The following is a 21,934-nucleotide window of genomic DNA, read 5'->3' on the forward strand; positions in this document are numbered from 1 at the left end:
TATTTTAATGCGTAGATTTTAACAAGAAACAAAGCTTTATTTTATTTTATTTTATATGGTTTTTGGAGACGGGCCTTAAATGTTTTTTTAATATTTTTTGCTTGGATGGGATTGAAATGAGATGTTTTATTATATATAGTAACTTGTGAAATGGCAGTGCATTTTATATTGTATATAAAACTACTTTAAACAAAATATCAAAAATAAATTAAAAGTTGGACCTGGATAATTCAATTCAACCCGTAGTAGATTCATTAAAACCAAACCCGTGTTTAAATTTGACCCATTGGAGAAAACCATCAGCCACCAAAACGTGCACATTCTAGATGGTGTCAAAGAAGAGTGAAACACACGCGCATCGAGAAAAGCACCGGGCGGTAATTAACTTGACTGGAGAAAGAAATCTCCCTTTATTATATTTCTTTTCACCCAAAGAAAAACCGTAACAAACCTTCTTCTAAAAGTGTATTTAGGATATCTTAGATTGTTTTTAAAATTATTTTTTATTTAAAAAATATATTAAAATAATATTTATTTTTAATTTTTTTAAATTGATTTTTAATTTCAATTCATCAAAATAATGTAAAAATATATAATCAAAAATTAAAAAAATTAATTTTTTATAAAATAACGATGACGTGAAAATCACGAAGCTCTGTTTGCTAGGAGGAATGTGGGCAGGGATATGAAAAGGGGTGCATGAGAAATGAAGAATCCGTGTTTTCTTTTTCTTGCAAGATTGATAAACACCCCCACTTCCAAGCAAGGGATTGAAAGGAATTTTTTTTTTGCATCTGTTTTCGCTTTATAATTTTTCTTCCTATCAATTTTGACAATTCAACATCTCTTTTATTTAATTTTCAAACAATACAATTAAAGAAGCAACCACCTCGGCAACCTCAATCAATGTAGCAGCCACGACCATAAGCAAGTACACACATTTATATAGTTTGGTAATGACATAGTTTATGCTTTTTTCTTACACCATCAAGAAAAAATCGTTTCTTACCAAATAATTTATACCTTTTGCATTGGATCCATAAATAATTATTTTTCAAACTAGATGTTGTAAAAGCTAAAATAATATATTTTTTATTCAAGAAGATTTGTTTTTTATTTATTTATTTTACATGTAAAAATCTATTTTTCAATAATTTTTATTAAATATATATTTTTTAAAATTATAAGAAACCTATAATTTTTAAACCTATCGTAATAATAAGCACACAGCTTTAAACCAAACGGACCCTAAAAGACTAAAAATCCACAAACGATTTCTTCCCTCCTAATTATGATGACAAGCACACACCCCTTTAAGCCAAACCGACCTTTGCAAGCCTAAAAACCCACGAAACAATTTCTTCCGCGCTAATTATTTTATTACCAGTGTTCTATGTGTCGTTGCTGACGTGGTGCCTGCGAGAGAGCTGCAATTTCTTAACTTCAATTGTATATAAAACTATTATCCTAAACTCAGCAACCCAGCAAAATTAATGGAAAAAAAGGAGGAGATTCTCTATTTATTTAATTAAATCTAAATAATCACACAGGGATGCTGACCAATGACCAGAGAAATCTTGAAGTGCAGGTACCCCCTGCCACAACCACCCAATAAGAGAAGAGAGACAAATTACAACCAATATTATTATAAACCCTAATCCAAAATCCAAAATCCAAATTCCAAGCACTTTAACAGAGAGAGAGAGAGAGAGAGAGAGAGAGAGTAACTATTCAGAAAGAGAGGGTGGCTACTTTTTACTTTAAGTTCTTGAAAAAAAAAAAGAAAAAAAAAACAAAAGAAAAGAGAAGAGACACATGGAGCACCATTTTTATTAAAGAAAGTGGAGAGAGGATAATAATAATAAGAAAAAGAAGAAAGGAAAGAAGGAGAGAAGGTGGTGGTGGTGTTACTAGGAGAAGTAATAGTGATAGATAGCTGAAGAAGTGCAGAAGAAGAGAAGAGAATTAGTAATATTATTATTAATCGAGATGCGTGCACAAAATATTATTAAAAACAAATCTGACAATTCGTCTTCCTCCTTCTCCGTACTCCTCCTATTTCTACTTTTGATCCTCATTTTGCCCAGTATCTAACTCTGTCTCTGTTTTCTTGGATTTTGATTCCTTTTCTTCATATGCTTGAATCGATCTGCGGATGCATTCTTGATGAATCAGGTATCAGTTGGTAAAATATTTCTTGTGCTTCCTTTTGCTGCTGCTGCTGCTGCTGTTTAAGGGGATCTTTTTTGTTGCTATAATGATGTTAACTTTAATTGTGTTGTAAATACTGGTAAACACTTGTCAGATTTGTGAGTGGCTATTATTTTTCTTGTTGTTAGGATTCCTTAACCCTCCCTGGATATATTTTGTGATTCTCGGAGGTTTTTTTAAATTTGTTTCTCCTTTCTTTCTTGATTTATTCTTAATTACATTTAAAATGTCAAAATATCAGACAAATTAATCACCCCCACCTTTTTTTGCTTCTTGTGGGGGTTTCAACTTTAGTCAACTCAGTTCATTTCTTGATTATCTTTCCAAATTCCCTCTAAATTCTCCTAAAGTCAAAGAAGAGTTTTTTTTAATAGTGGGGGGTCGTGGTTTAAATTGGATTGGTTTTGCTTTCTATGGGAATACCTGATTCTTCTCTATTCTATCTACTACACAAAGTTAGGTCTTGGATTTCTTGGGGAGCAAGTGATCTTTCACCATCTTGTTTGTCTGCTAACTTCGAGATGCCAAATAACGATACCGTCAACATGTGTAGTGAGTGTGATTCAAATAATAACCAGTTTTTAAACGGATACCATTGCCAAAGTTGTGGTAAGTGGTCATGTTTCAATTGTATGAGAGGATACCAATTCAATGTTGTGAACTGCAACGCTGATTTTGGGGAGGCTATCAAATACTGTAAGTTTTGTAATGGGGTTACTGTGAAACGTGATGGTGGAAGGAAGAATGATGAGAAAGTACATCCTACTGACTCTCCAAGAGGGAGCCCCGAGCCACCTTCACCTTCTTTTAGTGCTGCATCGATCCAGAGTGATCATCTTGCCCACTATCTTGAATCCAGGGGTTGTGGGTTTTCTCCTAATACAATAACCTCCAGGAGTATGACTTCTTTTAGTGCTCACCCGTCTCCCGTTTCTGTTCGTCGTTCATCAAGCAGGTGATAATTCTCAAGCACCCCGCACCCTATTGTTTGATTAGAATTTACATGCTGTACTTGTATTTTTTAGTATGGTGTCAGTTTTCCCTTATCTGTATTTTTTTTTCTCCGTAGCTGATGGATCTTTACATGTATGTATTCAATAATGCAGGAGTGATGAGGAAGAAGCAGGGGATTCTGGGAAGCTCTTTTACAGCCCATTGAGTGAGTACTCTCATGATATTTCAGATATAGATTCAAGTAGTGTTAGTGCTAGGCTTGAGTTTTGCAATTGTAAGTCAATGGGATCGAGTCCTTTAGACAGCCCGTCTAGGATTGATTTTAGTTCCAATAGAGCTGGGCATACTGTACAGAGGGGGCGAGAAGGAAGCTCATTGTCTCAAAGTGACGGTCCCTTTGATAAAGAAAATATGGTAATTTTAAGAAGGCCTGATAAAAGGACCGAGGATCCAGAGAATGCTGATGGTTACTCTGATGACGTGTCAGTGTTGAGGGATCAATATGACAAGTCCCAAAAGCCACTGGATCTTGAAAGCAATGGTCTTATCTGGTTTCTCCCACCCCCTGAGGATGAAAATGACGAAACAGAGAGTAGTTTCTTCACATATGATGACGAAGATGATGATATTGGGGATTCTTCTGCAATTTTCTTACCGAGTAGCAGCCTCTCTAGTACGTTTCCATCAAAGGAAAATCAGAATGAGATTAACAAGGACCCTCTTAAAGCTGTGATACAGGGGCATTTTAGGGCTCTTGTAGCGCAGCTTTTACAGGGAGAAGGTATCAAAGCCAGCAAGGAGGAAACCAATGAAGAATGGCTTGACATAGTCACAACAATTGCATGGCAAGCTGCGAATTTTGTGAAACCAGATACCAGCAGAGGAGGCAGTATGGATCCGGTTGATTATGTAAAGGTTAAATGTATAGCATCAGGAAATCCAAGTGATAGGTATGCATTTCTTTATGTTCTGCAGGTGCTTTATCTCCAAACTCTCCATGCCATTTTCATGCAAATAATGCCATTTCTTTTTAAGCTGTGGATATCTTTTGCGCTTGCAGCACTCTTGTAAAGGGGGTAGTTTGTACAAAAAATATAAAGCACAAGCGCATGACCACACAATACAAAAATCCCAGATTACTTCTTCTAGGAGGAGCGCTTGAACATCAAAGTGTTGTGAATCAGCTGGCATCTTTCAATACATTAGTGCAAAAGGTACATTTGTCGTGTGTAAATTTCTTTAGCTTTAAGCAGATTTCAGGATTTATTGGGATGGGGGTTTAAACATTAATCTTTGATGCAGGAAAATGATCATCTCAAGCCGATCATGTCGAAAATAGAGGCTCTTCGCCCAAATGTTCTGCTGGTTGAGAAAAGCGTATCTCCATTTGCCCAAGAATATCTACTGGGAAAGGAAATTTCCTTGGTGCTTAATGTGAAAAGGCCTTTACTTGAACGAATAGCTCGGTGCACTGGTGCTTATATGAGTCCATCGTTTGAGAATATTTCTACAACACGACTGGGACACTGTGAACTATTCAGGGTAGAGAGAGTGTTTGAAGAACATGAGACTAGCAATCAGTTCAACAAAAAGCCATCTAAAACATTGATGTTTTTTGAAGGGTGTCCAAGGCGTTTAGGTTGCACGGTTTGTAATTAAACTCTAAATTATTATTAGTTTTCATTGAATTTTCATTTGGCTTGATTAGGTTCTAAAATACATAGAGATGCACCTTGTCCACTTATATTGTCATTACTGGTCTGTGCAGTGAATATTACCCCTTTTCAATCTCTGGAAATGAAGGTTTCTTTGGCTTGTGTTTGCTTGCACTCTAAACTTGTGTAGCAATGCATTCAGTTGCATAAAGTCAATATTGTCCGCGATCTATTAAACATTCAGCTTTGTGCGTTCCATATAATTTAACATCTTTGGTAGATTCCTTCAACGAGAATAGTTAGGGAGAGAATGTGACCTGTTTTTGGTTTAAGATTTCTTTATATATACTCTTGTGGAAGAATCTGATATCTAGTCAACTTGAGCAAGTGCACAAGCTTCCTAGATAGGAACTTGTCTCTCTGAATTTTTGTCCATTTAGGTCCAAGCCATATTACTGGGGTTTTGTGGACCATGGTACTGAGAAAAAATAAGATGTCTGCTACATATTTTGGCTGTCCTATGCTGCAGGGCTCAAGGATAAATGCTGCACTTCCCAGGCATTTTGTTGTCGACTTTTTGTAGACTGTTGATGCATTGAATAAGTGAGAAAAGGAAGTATGGTGCTTTTGTTATGTTGGTTAATGATTTGTTAATTTCGAACGGTTTAGTCATGCATTGACTAATTCTGCTTCACTGTCACATGAGAGTTGCATCATACTTTTGAAGCAATTTGCTACAAATTTAAGTTTAGATCTTCATATTTAAAATACTTCTTCAAAGACCCAAAAGGTTGCTTTTATGTTCATTTTGCTGTTGATTAGTCTGATGTAGACAAGCTATGCCACCATTTTTTTCTCACTGTAATTCTCTCATAATTGCTCTATGACCCTACATTGTCATCTTAAGGTTTGCGAAGACAAACGTTTCAGAATTTGGTTTTGGTTTCTTATTAGGTTTGTGTGGTCCATATTTTAGGTCCTGCTGAGGGGTACATGTCGCGAAGAGCTAAAGAAGGTTAAGCATGTTATTCAATATGCTGTTTTTGCAGCCTATCACTTGTCCCTTGAGACTTCTTTCCTTGCTGATGAGGGTGCAAGTCTTTCTAAGCAGACAGTTAGACCCTCGATTGCTATTCCTGAGAGGACAGCAGCAGATGAATCCATTTCAGTTGTATCTCCAATAACTTGCCATGCTGAAGTTGCTTTGTCTGCTCAGGATAATGATGGATCACTGGGTGTTAAACCAGAGCATGAAGGATCAGAATCATTGACTGGGGACCTTGATGCTGGTGTCATTCCTCCCTTACCTCCTCGTTCTGTCACTTGTAAGTCCGGAAATGAACTCTCTATCGCATACCATGGTGATTTAGTGTCTGATGTGGGACCATTGGATTCGTTTTCCGTAAGTGAATGTGAGGGTCTAAAGATTTCTGTTGTGCCTCCTCCTGGTATCGAAAATCTTTCACTACCAGAACTACAAGATATGATGGCTCAAGAGGGGGGGCAACTTATGGAGACTCGTGAATCAGTACAACCTGAGAAGATTGATGAAGATGAAGTTTCCAGTGAATACTTCTCTGCCACTGACACATACCAGAGCATATTAGTATCATTTTCAAGCCGTTGTGTGCTGAAAGGAACTGTATGCGAACGCTCACGGCTTCTGCGCATAAAATTCTATGGATCTTTTGATAAGCCACTTGGAAGATATCTTTGTGATGATCTGTTTAACCAGGTGACTTGTCATAGTTTTTGTTTGTCCTTTCCTGTAAGACACCTGTTACATATCTGAAGCTTATATTTTAATGGGTTTGTTGTCATCAGAAATCATGCTGTAAGTCATGTAAGGAGCTAGCTGAAGCACATGTTCTGTGTTTCACTCATCAGCAGGGCAATCTTACAATCAATGTTAGATCCCTTTCCTCTGTAAAACTACCTGGAGAACGTGATGGTAAGATATGGATGTGGCACCGATGCCTAAGGTGTGCTCACATAGATGGAGTCCCGCCAGCAACTCGTAGAGTTGTTATGTCAGCTGCTGCCTGGGGACTTTCTTTTGGAAAGTTTTTGGAACTGAGCTTTTCAAACCACGCAACTGCCAATCGTGTTGCACCTTGTGGTCATTCATTGCAGAGAGACTGTCTTAGATTCTATGGGTAAATTTTTGTAGTCATGGAATTATTATTATTGTTGTTGTTGTTGTTGCTGCTGTTGTTGTTCTTTCTCTCCTGTGTTGTTGGTAATCGCGGACAAGTCTCCTCTCACAGGTTTGGGAGCATGGTTGCGTTCTTCCGGTACTCCCCTATTGATATTTTGAATGTCCATTTGCCACCTTCAGTGCTTGAATTCAACAGCACCATTCAGCATGAGTGGATAAGGAAAGAGGCATCCGAGGTGCTTTTTAAGAATCCAGGCTTGCTTGCTTTAAATTGTTTTATTGTACTGATCTAATGTGGAACTGATATTTTGAACCTTTATGCTATTTTACACAGCTCTTGGGCAAAATGGAAACCTTCTATGGTGAGATATCTGGTGTGCTTGACAGCATGGAACAGAGAAGTAAATATTTTGGAGGTGAATTGTCAGATACCAATGAGTTACAGAGTCACATCATGGAGCTGAAAGATCAACTCTTAAAGGAAAAGGATGATTACAATGTAAGTACATGCTTAGTAGATCATTCCCTTGGAAAGTTAGTGCTAGTTCTTTAGATCTTTAGAGCATTATTATCGGATGTTTATCGTCTAATGTTGTTGTCACTCTGTTTATCCTTGTACATAATGTTTTCAAATTTCAAGTGATGAATCTTCTAATCAGTCCCCTTGATAACAGGTCATGCTACAACTGGCTATTATGGAGAGTTCAGATCAGACTGTTGTTGACATTTTAGAACTCAATCGCATAAGACGCGCTCTTCTAATTGGTTCTCATGTTTGGGAGCAGAAGCTTTTTTCACTGGACTCTGTCCTTAAAACAAATTCTCTCGTGAAGGCTAAAGAAGGTGGGGTGTCTTGTACTGAGCTCAAAGATTTGAGAAATGATATATTTTGCAAGGATAGCAAGTTTGACCGTGATCATGAAGAAAATATCTCTGGGTATTCAAAATCAAAAGAGATTGTTTGGAATGATTTTCAGTCAGAGAAGAAAGAAACAAGTCCTTCCTTCAAAATTTTTTTACCTGAGCATTCATTGCTGCCACTTCATCATAACACAGACGATGAAGTGCATGCAGATGGGGAAACTGTGAATAAGACATTCTTTAATGACATCCCTTCCCATGCATCCAATCTCTCTGACAGAATTGATTCTGCATGGACAGGTACCAATCAACTTCCAATTAAAGCTCAACCTCTACATGCACCGCAGGCAGAGGCAGATGGATTCCAACCTGGGCCTGTCAGGCAGCCACATTTGTTTGATAATCCTCCTTTTAGAAGGATGATGGCACCAGTGAGAGTTCATTCTTTTGATTCTGCATTGAGAGTGCAAGAAAGGATTCAGAAAGGGTTGCCTCCTTCACTGCATTTGTCAACTATCAGATCATTCCATGCATCTGGAGACTACAGGAGTATGCTGAGAGATCCTGTTTCAGCGATGAGGACTTATTCCCAGACATTGCCACTGGAGGCACAGAAGTTGAATTTAATTCCCAATTCCACGCACACATTTATCTCTTCTGCTGCTAATATGGCTGGAGGAGCTCGGTTACTGCTACCAATGAGGACCAACAGTGATATAGTTATAGGTGTGTATGACAATGATCCTGCAAGTGTAGTTTCGTATGCCCTCAGTTCCAAGGAATATGAGGATTGGGCTACTGATAGGTCAAATGAGAATGGAGGAATCTGGAGTACATTTGAGCGCAGTAAAGAAGCTTCTGCAGCTTCCTCTTTTACAGCCTGGCAGTCTTTTGGTTCTGTGGACTTGGATTATATCAGTTATGGAGGTTATGGGTCTGAAGATCCTTCATCATCCTTGGGTAACTTGTTTATGGTTTCAAAAAAATCTCCACATCTGACAATTTCTTATGAGGATGATTCTTCCTTTGCTGGAGGCAAAGTGAAGTTTTCTGTTACTTGTTATTTTGCGAAGCAGTTTGACTCTCTTAGGAAGAAATGCTGCCCTAGTGATGTAGATTTTGTTCGTTCACTGAGTCGCTCCCAGAAGTGGAGTGCTCAAGGAGGGAAAAGCAATGTATACTTTGCCAAGTCATTGGATGAGAGATTCATCATAAAACAAATAAAAAAGACTGAGTTGGAGTCCTTTGAGGAATTTGCACTGGAATATTTCAAGTATCTGACTGATCCTCTCAATTCAGGGAGCCCAACTTGCTTAGCAAAAATTCTTGGTATTTATCAGGTTAGACTTTTGTCCTTTGCTTTTATGAGAATATACTACATGCATGGGTAGGGGATACTGGGTGTAGTGGTGGAGTACATGTGATTTCTGGTGATTCTTATCTGATTAGTTTGGTGGCAGGTTACTGTAAAGCACTTGAGAGGTGGCAAGGAAACAAAAATGGATTTAATGGTGATGGAAAACCTCTTTTTTAACAGAAATATTGCGAGAGTTTATGATCTTAAGGGCTCTTCTCGATCCCGCTATAATCCAGACACATCTGGGTCCAACAAGGTCTTACTTGATACGAATCTGATGGAAACACTGCGTACAGATCCCATTTTTCTTGGAAGTAAGGCAAAGAGAAGCCTTGAGAGAGCTATATGGAATGATACATCATTTTTAGCGGTAAGCTTTTTGTTTAGCATCTTACCACTGTAAACATGAAAAGGTTTTTTAGCATTCAGTCTTTTATACTCATTTATGGCTGTGTTTTGATTTTTTCAGTAATTGCAATAAGCTTAGAATATTCAGTTTTTGAAATTCAAATCTAAAAGCAGTAGCAGCCTGAAAGACCTGGACTTTTGTTTGCATGAACTGTCACCTTCCCCTCTCCGTTCATTAATTGAGACGTTCTTTATTTCTTTAGATAATTACATGATCTGTTTCAAGCAATCAAGGTTTTCAGTTAATGTGTTAATTAAAAAAAAGCGTTATGGTTTTCTTTTGGTGATATCTAATATTAAGCACTTCCAACCTTGTACTTTTCTAGCTAGAAATTTGCCATAAAATGTTCTGTCATATTTATTCTCAAAGGCAGAGCACTGTAAATCCTGAAATATTAGCAGGAATGTTTCCAAAGTCTCGCTTTTAATTGACAAAACTGAAAGAAGTCATGATTGGCTTGAAAACAGAATGATGTTTGCCGTTACGAAGTCATGGCAGCATCACTTGAAAAGTTGCTAAAAGTTATTTTCAGTTTCGTTGTTTAGATACTTTCCTTCTTTTTTCCTCTTCTTTTGTTTTGAGAACCCTGCCAACCATTTTCTTTCTCTAATTTATCATCTTGCTTGAGCTAGGAAATGATTAAATTTTTTAGGCATTCCATGGATATCTTTCTTATAATTGTTTTTCCGATTTCGCTGTGCTTTTCCAGTCTGTTGATGTTATGGACTACTCTTTGCTCGTTGGAGTGGATGATGAGCGGAAGGAGCTGGTTTTAGGTATCATTGATTTCATGAGACAGTATACATGGGACAAGCATTTGGAGACGTGGGTCAAGGCAACTGGAATCCTCGGCGGTCCAAAAAATGCTTCCCCAACAATTGTTTCTCCAAAACAATACAAGAAAAGATTCCGAAAAGCAATGACTTCATACTTTCTCACAGTTCCTGATCAATGGTCTTCATGAACTGAATCATTGCATTCTTTTCATTCATAATCATTTGTTCATTAATAAGGCAATAGGATTATAGTTAGAGAGATGAGGGGGAAGGATGCAATCCAGTCCCAGCAATGTTTTTTCCTTTTTTTTTTTTGGTGAAATCTTGTATACGAGGGGATATAAATTCCTTGTAGAGAGGTCTTTGTACATCTTTTTATACATGTGCAATTGTCACCTCGAAGAAGAAACCTCAAATATACTTAGTACTATGATCCTTTTCCTTTGATGGCAAGAATAGCCGGTAAACTTGAACTTGAAGTTCTTAGCATATGGAATTTTCTGTCATGTGAGAAAGCATCTCTTCGAGCTTGAACTTCTGAATATGTTGTTGAGTCATCTAGCTTTTCAAAATAATTGCATTTCCTAGTCTTTAATTTCTGTTAGCAAGTCGTAATATGGGCTATCTAATGTTCTTTTCATCAACTTAATGTTACAAATCCAGCCAGTATTGCTTCATCGACAAGCTCCATACAAACCAATCATGGTAAACTTGATATCCTTGTCGGTAAAAGAGAGAATCAATTTAGACATTTTCTTATTCAGATTTTCTCTTATGTTGGAAAGAAAATGTTTCCAGTATCTCTTAAGACATGAGACGTAATATGATTTTTAATGCCCATGTGTTTGGTAATGGTAAGATATGATCTCTAGCTGACATGTAGGTAAACATTGCAGTTGTTGGTGGACTGTTTGTTGAAAGGGAAGCTTTAAAAGCCTTCAACCTAAGAGGGGGTGCAGTAAGTCCTCAAAATGAGTTTCAATGTTCACCTCAAAGCGTTCAATTTAATTCTTCCCAAGTTGAATGTTGTTTTTGTTGGGTCCAAATAATAATAAAAAAAAAAACTTGTATATTTGATCTATATATAAATTTAGATAATATTTATTTGTGAGTGCTTTTGTTCTCTATACTTTGATAGTTAAAAAAATAAGAAAAAAAATTCAGTATTTGGTTATTCTAGGATTTTAGATGAGAGTTAACTTTTTTTTAACCAAATATACATAACATGAACATGATTGTAATTTTACTTACTCTCTTGCTTCCTTATAAACAATCAATTCTTTAACCCAAAAAGTTTAGATATTAGATTTATATTAACTCAATTTGAACTTCCTTAAAAATATAATAATTTACAGCCAAAGGTTACATCTCTCAGTGCTCTAAGCACATCCTCAAAACCGCAAAGCTCCTTGGGTTCTATGTACAAAAACAAGAACGAGATCCGTGAGAATCTGCAGGGCTGAAGTAGAGGGAATGCGATTAGCTAGGTTATTTTCTCTCCACCACCTTGATATATATATATATTTGGATCCTTTGCTAATAAGAAGCCACGGCTGTTTGCGTCTCCCCTTCACTGACTGGCAGGAAACTCACTCGCTTCTGCAAAACATTGAATAAATAAATAAAGAACATACATATTAATCGATTCACGGTTCACATATTTAGACTGTTTTCAGTGAAGATGCAAATGGCTGTGGCTTTCTTTTATATATATATGTCAACAAACGTGCCTGCACGTATATATTCACAAGTTCCAAAAGGACAAATTAAATAATGACCAAGTGATGCATTACGCCATTAACAGCAGGCTAGCCTTCGGAATTTAAAATTCTGAGTCCATGATATTGTTTTTTTAATAGAGGCCTGTCGTTTTACTTGGTCTAGGTTAATTTCTCTCTCAAATATAAAAAAACGGCAACCAATTTATATTATACTAACAATAATGTAGGCAGGAAAGCAGTTCGAAACCCGACTTTTCTCCCATGAACGTGAAAAGGTCTTTGACTAAGCACGGCAATTCTGGACCATTAATTAGACTTGGTAAACGAGGTACAACAATTGACTGAACATAATTTGTGAAATATTTGCAGAGTTATTTATTCTTTTAAAAGCTGGAATCCAAAGTTCTCTGTTTTAATGTTTGTTTTTTTAATTAAAAATATATTAAAATAATGTTTTTAAAAGTTTTTTTTAAATTCTTAATATAAACATATTAAAATTATTAAATAAATACCTAGAAATTATTAATTTAAAGCCTTTTCAGATGAGAAACAGTTTAAAAAAACAAAAATAAATACACTCTTTGTGCTAAAAGATGCCACCCTTATATTTTTTATGCCCTTACCATCATCTATATATCATCATGAAAACCTCAAAAAAAAAAAAAAAAAATCGATATTATTGCGCTCCAAGGATCATACTGCGCTCCTATGATCTTTTCTGATTTTAACTTAAACTTCTCCGCCCAATTTAAGAAGTCTATATGTACACTATTTTATTGCGTAATTACTCAGGGAAAAAAAAAATGTTTGAAACGAAAGTCAAATTTTGGTTGAAAATACATGAATAGAACCGTACGTCTCACAACATTAAGTCACAAACTTTCAATTAAAATTTCATATTAACTAACTAGATCCTTAATTAAGAACTTGAAAGGTTCTGCTAACCGACCTCAGGAAAGTCCCTCGTCCACTTAATTATTATTATTATTATTATTATTATTATTATTATTATTATTATTATATCTATACCAAGTCCGTAGCTCGAAAGAGTTAACATTTTCAAGTAATCAAACCACATGACAGGAACCAAAATTAAAAATGTCAAATCCCCCCAAAAACTTCTAATCAGGATTAAAGGCAAACACCATGCCACAAAATCAGGATTAATGTCGAGAGGAACATACCTCACGTGCCTTGATGATACCTTGGCTGCTGACTCTCCCATGGCCACTCTTCCAATGAACTTGTTGCTGCAACAACGCACTCTCTTGACCATTTTGTGCAATCTCACGAGAGCTATTATTGCTGCCACCCGCAGTGTTTGCCATGCAGAGATCCACAATCTTAGCAGCTGCCTCAGTCTCATCTTTACTTTCTTGCATCAACCTCTCCACTTCTGCCTTTGGTAATCTCATCTTCACCCTCATTGCACCACTTTTTGCCTCCTCGGGCTCAATGCTAGCAGGCTTCATTATCGAGAGATCAGATGATGATCTCCTAGAGAGCATTAGGCTTTCGAGCCTGTCTTTAGCACTCATGTTAATCCCTGAACGAACCCTTCTTGGAACTTTCTCAGTTGGAGTCTTTGGTAGCTCTACTAGGAAGTAAAGCCTTTTTGGCACCAAGTCTTGGTGTGCTTCCAATGGCTTTGCCCTAATTCCATAATGCTTAACGGCCTCTGATTCTAGCAAAACATGCCCTGGATAGTCCTTAACTACCTCCCCAGCCTTCACTGGTGTCTTGAACTTGAATGTCTCGCCACTTATCTTCATGACTTTTGCAGTCTTTTTCCATCCTAAACTGTTGCCCATACTTAATTTCTCTCTTAAAACTTGAACACACAATGAACAAATGAACCCCTTGATCAAGGAGATCAATGCTCTTTAGTGTATACTTTATATCACTAGCAATTATAAAGCTGACAAAGGGGCGCCTGTATGGTGGGTGGAAGATAAGGACGCATGGATTTTTGGCTAGTTGTTAATATTATAGTCAATGAAGAAGGCAAGATTTTTAATTGAAAATTTGAAAAAGGCCGAAGTTTGACGAATGGAGAAAAGTACGTCTGGTCTCGCTTTCTATCCTAATACCAACTAAACGGTATTTTTTAGTTTAGCTTTATATATATATGTGCATGCATGCTTAGGTGCCATGGAAAATGTACTGCTGGATAGCTAGTAACCTCCAAAATACCCGTGATGGGTGGGTAAAAATAAGCACGATTACATAATCAAACTCTTATTTTGTTCTTTGAAACGAATATTAATTAACATTAATCACGGCGCGGTTTCAATTCTTTTCGTTGAGTTTCAACACCATTCGAATGAAAATTGACTCGGTAATAATATACTAATTTATCATGGCCGAGTTCTTCTAATTTTTTGGATGATAAATAATTTTTTAGGGAGACCGTAACTCTCTTTCTTTTCTTTTATTCGTGGTCTCCCAAGCTAATCTAACAAAAAAAGTTAGCATGCATATAATTTTGTGTACCAAATTTAATTAATTAACACGTTTAATTGGTAAGATAACTATATTTAAAGCAATTTGAGTGTGAATCGTGGGCCAAGTCCAAATTGATTGTCGGCTCATCAAGTTGGACGTGGCTATTTCTTTCAAGGGTATCTTCAACAAAGTTCTTTCTTCTGAACATGTCCTCATGAACTGGTAAATCTTACGCTTAATAATCTACAGTCATCCCAACTTGTCTTAAATTAAAGCCGAGAAAATATACCAGGCTTTAATTTTTGCACCAGATGTTTTGTTTTGACTGGGCTTCAAGTTGCATCCATATTCTTTGCCATACCATCCCATATGGATGAAGTTTCTAGGCAGAAGCCACCTGATCAGAGAACTAAATACTTTTTTTATTATTATTATTATTATTAATGGAAAATATCTGAATTAATTTGTGTATATCTCCATTAATTTTATAAATTCTTAAATTAACAATCTTGTGAGTTTTCAATAACCGAAGAAACTTAAACTCAAACCATTATAGAACTAAATACTTATTATAGCTTATTATAGCTGTGAGTGGCTTCTTCTTCTCTTTGTTTTCACTACAAGGAGGTTTAAATGTGTCGTAAGGTACAAGATGTTGGATAATCTTCTCTCATCCCCCAGATCATCCTACCTTTCTAGAATTCTAGGATTTGAAAGGAAACTCAGATTTAAATCACTGGAAGTTTTCTGAAATTGCTTTTTTCCAGTTAAAAATTGTGTTAAATATTATCTAAATTATACCATAAAGATTTAAAATCTACACAAACATACCACTTATTTTTGCTGAAAATCTTAATTTTATATAAAGAAATAAGAATAACAGGATTTGGATTCGTGATTCTTCTTTGGTTTACCTAACTTAATTTAATCCTATTTAAAAAATAATCTTAATTCAAGTTGTGAAGTGAAACCGTAAAATATCTTTATATTTAAAAGGCATATGAATTGTAATATAACACATTTCACTATAATTAGATGGACTAGAGACCGTTTCGTTGGCTAGTTTTTAACCAGGAAAATAAATATTTGTATTTTCCGAGAAAATTACAAAAAAAAAAAGAAGAAGAAAAAATACTAGTATAATTAGTACTCAACTAGCAAAGAAATTAAGAAAAGAAGAGGAAATAGCTAGAATTACTCGAGACAACAAGTGTAAACAAGCTGAAAATCTTGCGAAAATGACAAAAATGGTAGTTGAAGAGACATGGAAAATGAAGACCATAGCTAGCGTCATTGAGTGGTAAGCATTCGCAGCTTGCTCGAAAACAAAAAATAAATAGATAAAACAGAGACACAAACGTTAGCATCATACTTATCTCAAACAGCAACCATTGCATAATTGTGACCCTATTTTCTTCGGTCAACAGCACAAACTGAACCCAGAACCATGAATTTCATGGTCATCTATCACCTGTAATTCTGGCAGCACCTGCAACATAAACATTTTTGGCTCGTCTTCTTACACCCCAGCTCGTTTGCTTTTCTCACACCTGGGTCATTTAATTCCCTCGTCTTTGATCTATAGTCGCCTCGTGATGACGGCAGAGCTGTTTTTCTCAATAATTAAGCTCAATTGAGTTATTAATTATGGATTACCACCAAATAAATAATTAGCATTCATAACAAAATCCTTTTTTCAGCCGATATGAGCTTTTGTAATTTGGCAACTGAAGGTGAAAAGGTGTGTATCTTGAGTGGACTGGATTACGATTTACAACCTTTCAGTTCAATAATTACTACTTTTTTTTATTAAAAATCTGCTTGCCAAATTAACAAAAAGAAAACAATATTTTAGCAGGAGATAGGTTGCGGTTTCTAATGAACGTGCTTATGACTTCAGTAAAAGGAATCTTTCAAGTATTATGCACACCACCAGTCATTGAGTAATACAGGATGCTGCCGAGTTTTTAATAAAGTTGTAGACGATATTAATTGATGAGAGTTTTACGAGTAATATTACAGGGTGTTTTTGTTCAATAATCTTTTAATTTCTTTTTTAAGAAGTTAAAAATGTAATTATCAGTCTCTTTTTATTTAAATTTAATATTATTTTTAATTACATTTTTTTTATATCATAAATGGAGAACTTTCAGCTATTTATTAGGTTAATTTGTTTACCAATTGTCAAAAAATAAATTAAAAAGTTTATGCATAATCAAATTAAATATGCTAATAAATAAATAAAAATAATTATTAACAATATCTAAAAATTAAACTTAAAAAATCAAGAAATAAGTGTAAATCAATATATGTAACCTTGCAAAATAAAACATTTATTTGGTTATGTTTGTTAAATTTTATTTAGTACACTATTTCTTTTATTCAAGTCCCTCTTATTTTAACAAAAAAAACTAAAAATTAACAAAAATAAACTTGAACTTGAAAAATAGTAAGGTGCTGAAATTATATAATTTACGTTATTTTTTAAGTTTAAGAACCAGAATGTATTTTAAAAAAAAAAAACTTAAGACATGTCATCCATGTTTGATGCTTTTTTCATTTAAGTTCCTCTTTTTTAATTTCATTATTTCATAAAAAAATCAAATTCAATTGTTCTTTAATCACTACATTGCTAGAAAAAAATATGAGGAATAAATTGAAAAAATAGATTTTTTTACATATAACATGTGAGAGGATAAATATGAGAAATAATGCAATCAGGGCAGTCCATTGGTACAGTATAGGCATTCCCTTTTTTTAACACAGCCTATAAACCCATATCAATTTCTGAAAATAAAAGAAAACGTTTACATTTATCCTTCTTAATGCAGCAATTAATCCTCCTGCTGTGTCCAAGGCATCACTTGTAATGCAAAAGAGGCACTATAGGCCAAAAATTATTTTGACTCATTAGATATTTGCTGCTTCAAAATCGTTGCCGAATTTAGTCTTTACCCCCTGCCTGCCATACCCAAGAACTACTATTACTAGTGATGCGAGCAGGATAAATAATAAATTAAGGTTGTCAGTTTTGTTCATTTTCATTTCATTTAAAATGATAGATATATTTTGTTTTAGCTAAAAAAAAAATAGAATAAACTGAAATAAAATTAATCTCGCTCAGAATCTTGACTTGTTATGGAAATCCTGCTTGGAAAGTTCCGACTAAAAACGGGTTTTTTTTTTTTTTTTTTTATATATTAATTTTATTCTTTAACACTTATTTTATTGGATATTTTTTTAATTTATTATGATTTTTTTTTCTATAGTTATCTCAGTCTAATGATTAATATCATGGGCTTGATGAATTAACTCAATTGACTCGAGTTTTATAAAAAAATTATTATTATTATTTTTTTACAATTTTATCATTTAACTTCTTCAATATTTGCTTAATTATGAATTAAACTTTGTCATTTATTTCGATTTGTTTTCTATAAAATTATTCTAATCTCATAACTCGAGTCATAAATTCTGCAAGTTAACTTGAGTAAACTTAAATCATTTTATTATGTTTTTTTTAGATTTAACTTTTTTCTAATTTTATCATTTATCAATAAATTTATTAAAAAATAAACTTTATAATTTATTTTATTTAAAGTTATTAAGATCTTATAATTCAAGTCATAGATTTAAAAAGTTAATCCAAATTTACTTGTATCGATCCAATATGTTATATCTCAACATTTTTTTTTTAAATATATCATCTTAAATTTTTTTTAAATTAAATTATATTTTTATCAGATCATCCAAGATATTAAATCATTTCGGTTCTAACTCCCAATTTTTTTTTGACATTGGCAATATGAAAAACATCGCGCATGAACATAAGCTTCAGTTCAGACCCATGCTATTAAAAGATCAAACAGGAAAGCAATGTAAAAATTTCCATGACAAAACACGATCAATTGTATTTTTTTACACACATAAAAAAGGAAACAATACGCAATGAGAATGGCTTTTTATCTCACGCTCGTATCCTCAGTTTTCACACTATTATGAAATAGTGCGGCAATCATTGTCAAATAATAGGGGAATAAGGTTAAGATAAAAAAATAAAAAAATAAAAAATGACTCTCCATACAATTACCTCTGTTAGTTCTGTTGTAGCCTCCGAAGATGTTCCAACATTGAAGTAGCCTTTCGCTTCGCCCTCTCCGTACCATTTTTAGCAAGCTCCGTCAAAGGTATGACAGCACCAAGTCTACTTACAGAGGCAAGATTCTCAGGATCTCTCTTGCACAAGGAGAGCAAAATGGCTGCTGCATTCTCTTTGTTGCGGGGCAGTCCTGTCCTCAACAAATCTATCAGAACAGGTATAGTGCTGGCTTTTACTATAGCAACCTTTGCATCTTGGTTGCTGGCTAGAACTGACAAAATAGTCAATGCCTCGTCAACCATACAGTTTCTGGAGCCTGTAAGCATCTTTAATAAGGCTGTGATGATCCCTGCCCTTACAGCCCTGCCCTTATTCCCTTGATAAATGCAAAGATTGAACAAGGCTGTTGCAGCATCTTTCTTTCCTCTAGTGCTTCCATTTTCAAGCAATTCCACCAAAGCTGGTATTGCTCCTGATGCACCAATTATTATTTTGTTCTCATCTGCAAGTGACAAACTGAAAAGGGTTGCTGCAGCGTTCTCTCTTGCTTCCACACTCCCAGCTCTGAGAACTTGGACAATTGAAGGAACCGCACCGGCAAGCATTATCAGTGCCTTGTTATTTTCATATATAGAAAGGTTAAGGATGGAAGTTACAGCATTTTCTTGTATCAACGTATCTTCAGATGTTAAAAGGTTGACAAGAACAGGTATGGCTCCTGCTTCTGCTATCAGTATTCTGTTATCTGTGCTTCTTTTGGACAACGATCGGACACCAGAGACTGCAGCTCTACGATCCTCAATCAATCGGCTTGAGAGCTTGCGGACAATTGCCTGGATAGGTGCAATGTCCCCACTAACATCACGGAAAGATCCATCACTTTTTTTTATCCTCCCATTTGCTAACCCTGTTGGTTGCTCAACCTTGTGCTCTGCACACCACTGAGTTATTAAACTTCTTAGAACATAATTTGGGGTCAATGTCAAATGTTCTAGCTTCTGCTGAGTTTTTGGACATGTTGAGTTGCCGGTATCTATCCATCTCTGTATGTAAGACCTTTCATATGTCTGCAGAATTAAAAGAGATAGAATCAGAAGACAAGGATAAAAGGGTAGGTTAGTTTTTGATATTTACATGCAATATTTGCTAAAGAAAGATAGAAATTTTGGTATTTGAGATTGCCAACTACACCTGTCCTGTAGCCACAATAACAGGATCCCTCATTAGTTCAAGAGATATGGGGCACAGAAAATCATCAGGGACTTTAAGTGTATCATGCTTCTTTAAGTCTTCACCACTCTTGCTACCCAAAGAATCTTTCTCGCCACCATCAACAACATTCAATTCACTGGCCACCTGATATGCAGAGTGATCTTTTGAGCCATTACTTCCTGAAACTGCAGTCTGAATGTTTTCTGCAACTTTATGACTGACACCGCCACTATTCTCAATATGCCGACTTCTAGTTAACCTGTTGCCCATTGGTGATTGACCATCATCTTTTTCAATCGGCTGGGCAAAGGCAAAAGAAATCTCCCTTGAGTTCTTTGACCCATATCTTTCTGTGGCTCTCCGCAATTGTGCCCTCACCAATGCAACCTGGAAGAGCAACAACAGATAAAGCCAAGCTCGGACAGCAGCATAAAAAGGAGAAAACCACACATTTATCGATCCATACCTGTTCTTGCACTTCCTCTGATATGTCAAATTGATCGTATGGTATGTTAGCCAAAGACCTCTCCAGTTTCCATGTCACGCTGTGAAAGAGGGTCGCAATTTTCTTGGCAGCACTATCCTTAATTAGATCAAGATATAAAATACTTTAGAAGAAGTACCTCGCCACATTTTCAAGAGAATGTGCATGAACACAAAATAATTTTGGCAAACAAAATTTTTTTTTCCAAGCCCGAAATCTTGCAGTGTCAATCATCAACACCTGAAACACTGGTTTTCATCATGACATAGAATCAGCACATGCAACAATGACCAATTCTCCGCCTTCCTCGTATTCATTTAGAGGAAGGTAATAAAATAGTAACATAATTACATAATAGGAAGATTTTGCTATTATATTCAAATACATCCCTATAAAATTGTGTGGTAATTATTTGTTATCCCTGGTAATTACCCAAATAATTGACTTTAAACATTGTTTGATTCAATCACTAGTAGGTTCAAAAGACAAAAACCAAAAGATCAACCATAATGGAAAATGTTCAGGCATAAGATGAAAATGTCCGAAAAACATTCTAGGCCAACCTATCTCATTTCTTTCAAGTTCCCAAAATAATTAAGAAAAAATGCAGCAAGAATAAAAGAAAAGAAAAGAAAGCATACAGAATCATTAGTGGATTGAAAAATCCCAGCAAGCGATAAGAGATTCTTAGCAGACTGGAGAGCAGCGACCAGATCCGACGACCAATTAATTTCCTTGGACGAAGACGAACAAGAACCCAACGCATTCAAACTCCCTAATTGCCCACTTATCTCTTCAAGAAAATGTGTCAACAGTGAAACCCTGCGCACCAGATCCATGCAATCCTTTCTGAAAACGTTGTTGTTGTTATTCTTATCGCCGGCACCGGATGTCCCCACAACACAAATCTGGCGGACAAGGTCGAGAAGGAAGACGGACGTGACCAGGCTTTCCTCTCCGCCGGCCATTTTGGCAGGTTGGCCGAGGTAGCTATTAGGCCGGCTAGTAGGGTAGCTAATGAGTTAGGCGTGGTTTATTTAGGAGGAGGAGGGGCTTTAAGATAAGATTTTAGAGAGGTGGAGAAATGAGGGTGAAATGTCCAAAGCTGAGGAGAAAACCAGTAAAGGAAATGTTGTCGTGTGTTGCATTGGATTTTATTTTATTACAAGGACACCAACGCTGTGTAGTTTCGTTTAGTTTAGAGAGAGAGAGAGAGATTCGCGGAACCAAGTGGCGTTGCTGTTGTGTAAGAGGAAAGGCTGGGGGTGGCGTTGGATGTGGAATATCATGAATTGGATTACAATAAAAACAGTCACAACGACAAGCAGTGTCTTGTTTTAGCTTTTGTGATTATCATTTTCTTTGTGTTTTTGTGTGTGAATGTATGAGGTGGTCGTGTTTATCACTCGAATTATTATTGTTGTTGCCAGGCTGGAAAGGAGAGGGGGGTGCCTTATTTGTTGCTTACTGCCTCATCTTTTATATATATATATATATATTATTGTTCATCATACTGGGAAAAAAATGTTCACCCTGGCGAGTTTAGAATTTTTTTAAAAGAAAACTTGGAGAGAAATTGAAACAGTCCTGGG

The 21,934-nt window shown here is 35.6% G+C and overlaps 3 protein-coding genes across 5 annotated transcripts; 1 reads left to right on the plus strand and 2 right to left on the minus strand.

The window, feature by feature from the left end:
* Positions 1–1,687: 1,687 nt before the first annotated feature.
* On the plus strand, positions 1,688–10,925 carry LOC118046372 (putative 1-phosphatidylinositol-3-phosphate 5-kinase FAB1C). Of its 2 annotated transcripts, XM_035055244.2 has the most exons (12): positions 1,688–3,166; positions 3,318–4,115; positions 4,226–4,379; positions 4,468–4,812; positions 5,797–6,555; positions 6,645–6,976; positions 7,088–7,214; positions 7,313–7,477; positions 7,653–7,821; positions 8,140–9,179; positions 9,300–9,566; positions 10,315–10,925. In XM_035055244.2, exons 1-12 carry the CDS (start codon positions 2,625–2,627, stop codon positions 10,567–10,569), a joined length of 4,953 nt encoding a protein of 1,650 aa, XP_034911135.1. In that variant the 5' UTR covers positions 1,688–2,624; the 3' UTR covers positions 10,570–10,925. The 2 variants fall into 2 exon arrangements, with proteins under 2 accessions (XP_034911135.1, XP_034911132.1); XM_035055241.2 differs by having other exon boundaries at positions 7,653–9,179.
* A 733-nt stretch (positions 10,926–11,658) lies between these two features.
* Positions 11,659–14,032, minus strand: LOC118046371 (uncharacterized protein At1g66480). Its single transcript, XM_035055240.2, has 2 exons — positions 13,287–14,032; positions 11,659–11,980 (listed from the first exon to the last, which is right to left on the minus strand). Exons 1-2 carry the CDS (start codon positions 13,911–13,913, stop codon positions 11,918–11,920), a joined length of 690 nt encoding a protein of 229 aa, XP_034911131.1. The 5' UTR covers positions 13,914–14,032; the 3' UTR covers positions 11,659–11,917.
* Positions 14,033–18,400: 4,368 nt separating this feature from the next.
* On the minus strand, positions 18,401–21,725 carry LOC118046369 (U-box domain-containing protein 11). Of its 2 annotated transcripts, none has more exons than XM_035055238.2 (4): positions 20,984–21,725; positions 20,325–20,441; positions 19,838–20,245; positions 18,401–19,713 (listed from the first exon to the last, which is right to left on the minus strand). In XM_035055238.2, exons 1-4 carry the CDS (start codon positions 21,308–21,310, stop codon positions 18,643–18,645), a joined length of 1,923 nt encoding a protein of 640 aa, XP_034911129.1. In that variant the 5' UTR covers positions 21,311–21,725; the 3' UTR covers positions 18,401–18,642. The 2 variants fall into 2 exon arrangements, with proteins under 2 accessions (XP_034911129.1, XP_034911130.1); XM_035055239.2 differs by having other exon boundaries at positions 20,325–20,436; positions 20,984–21,248.
* Between the last annotated feature and the right edge of the window lie 209 nt (positions 21,726–21,934).

The sequence above is a fragment of the Populus alba genome, chromosome 10, assembly GCF_005239225.2.
Source record: "Populus alba chromosome 10, ASM523922v2, whole genome shotgun sequence".
NCBI lineage: Eukaryota > Viridiplantae > Streptophyta > Magnoliopsida > Malpighiales > Salicaceae > Populus > Populus alba.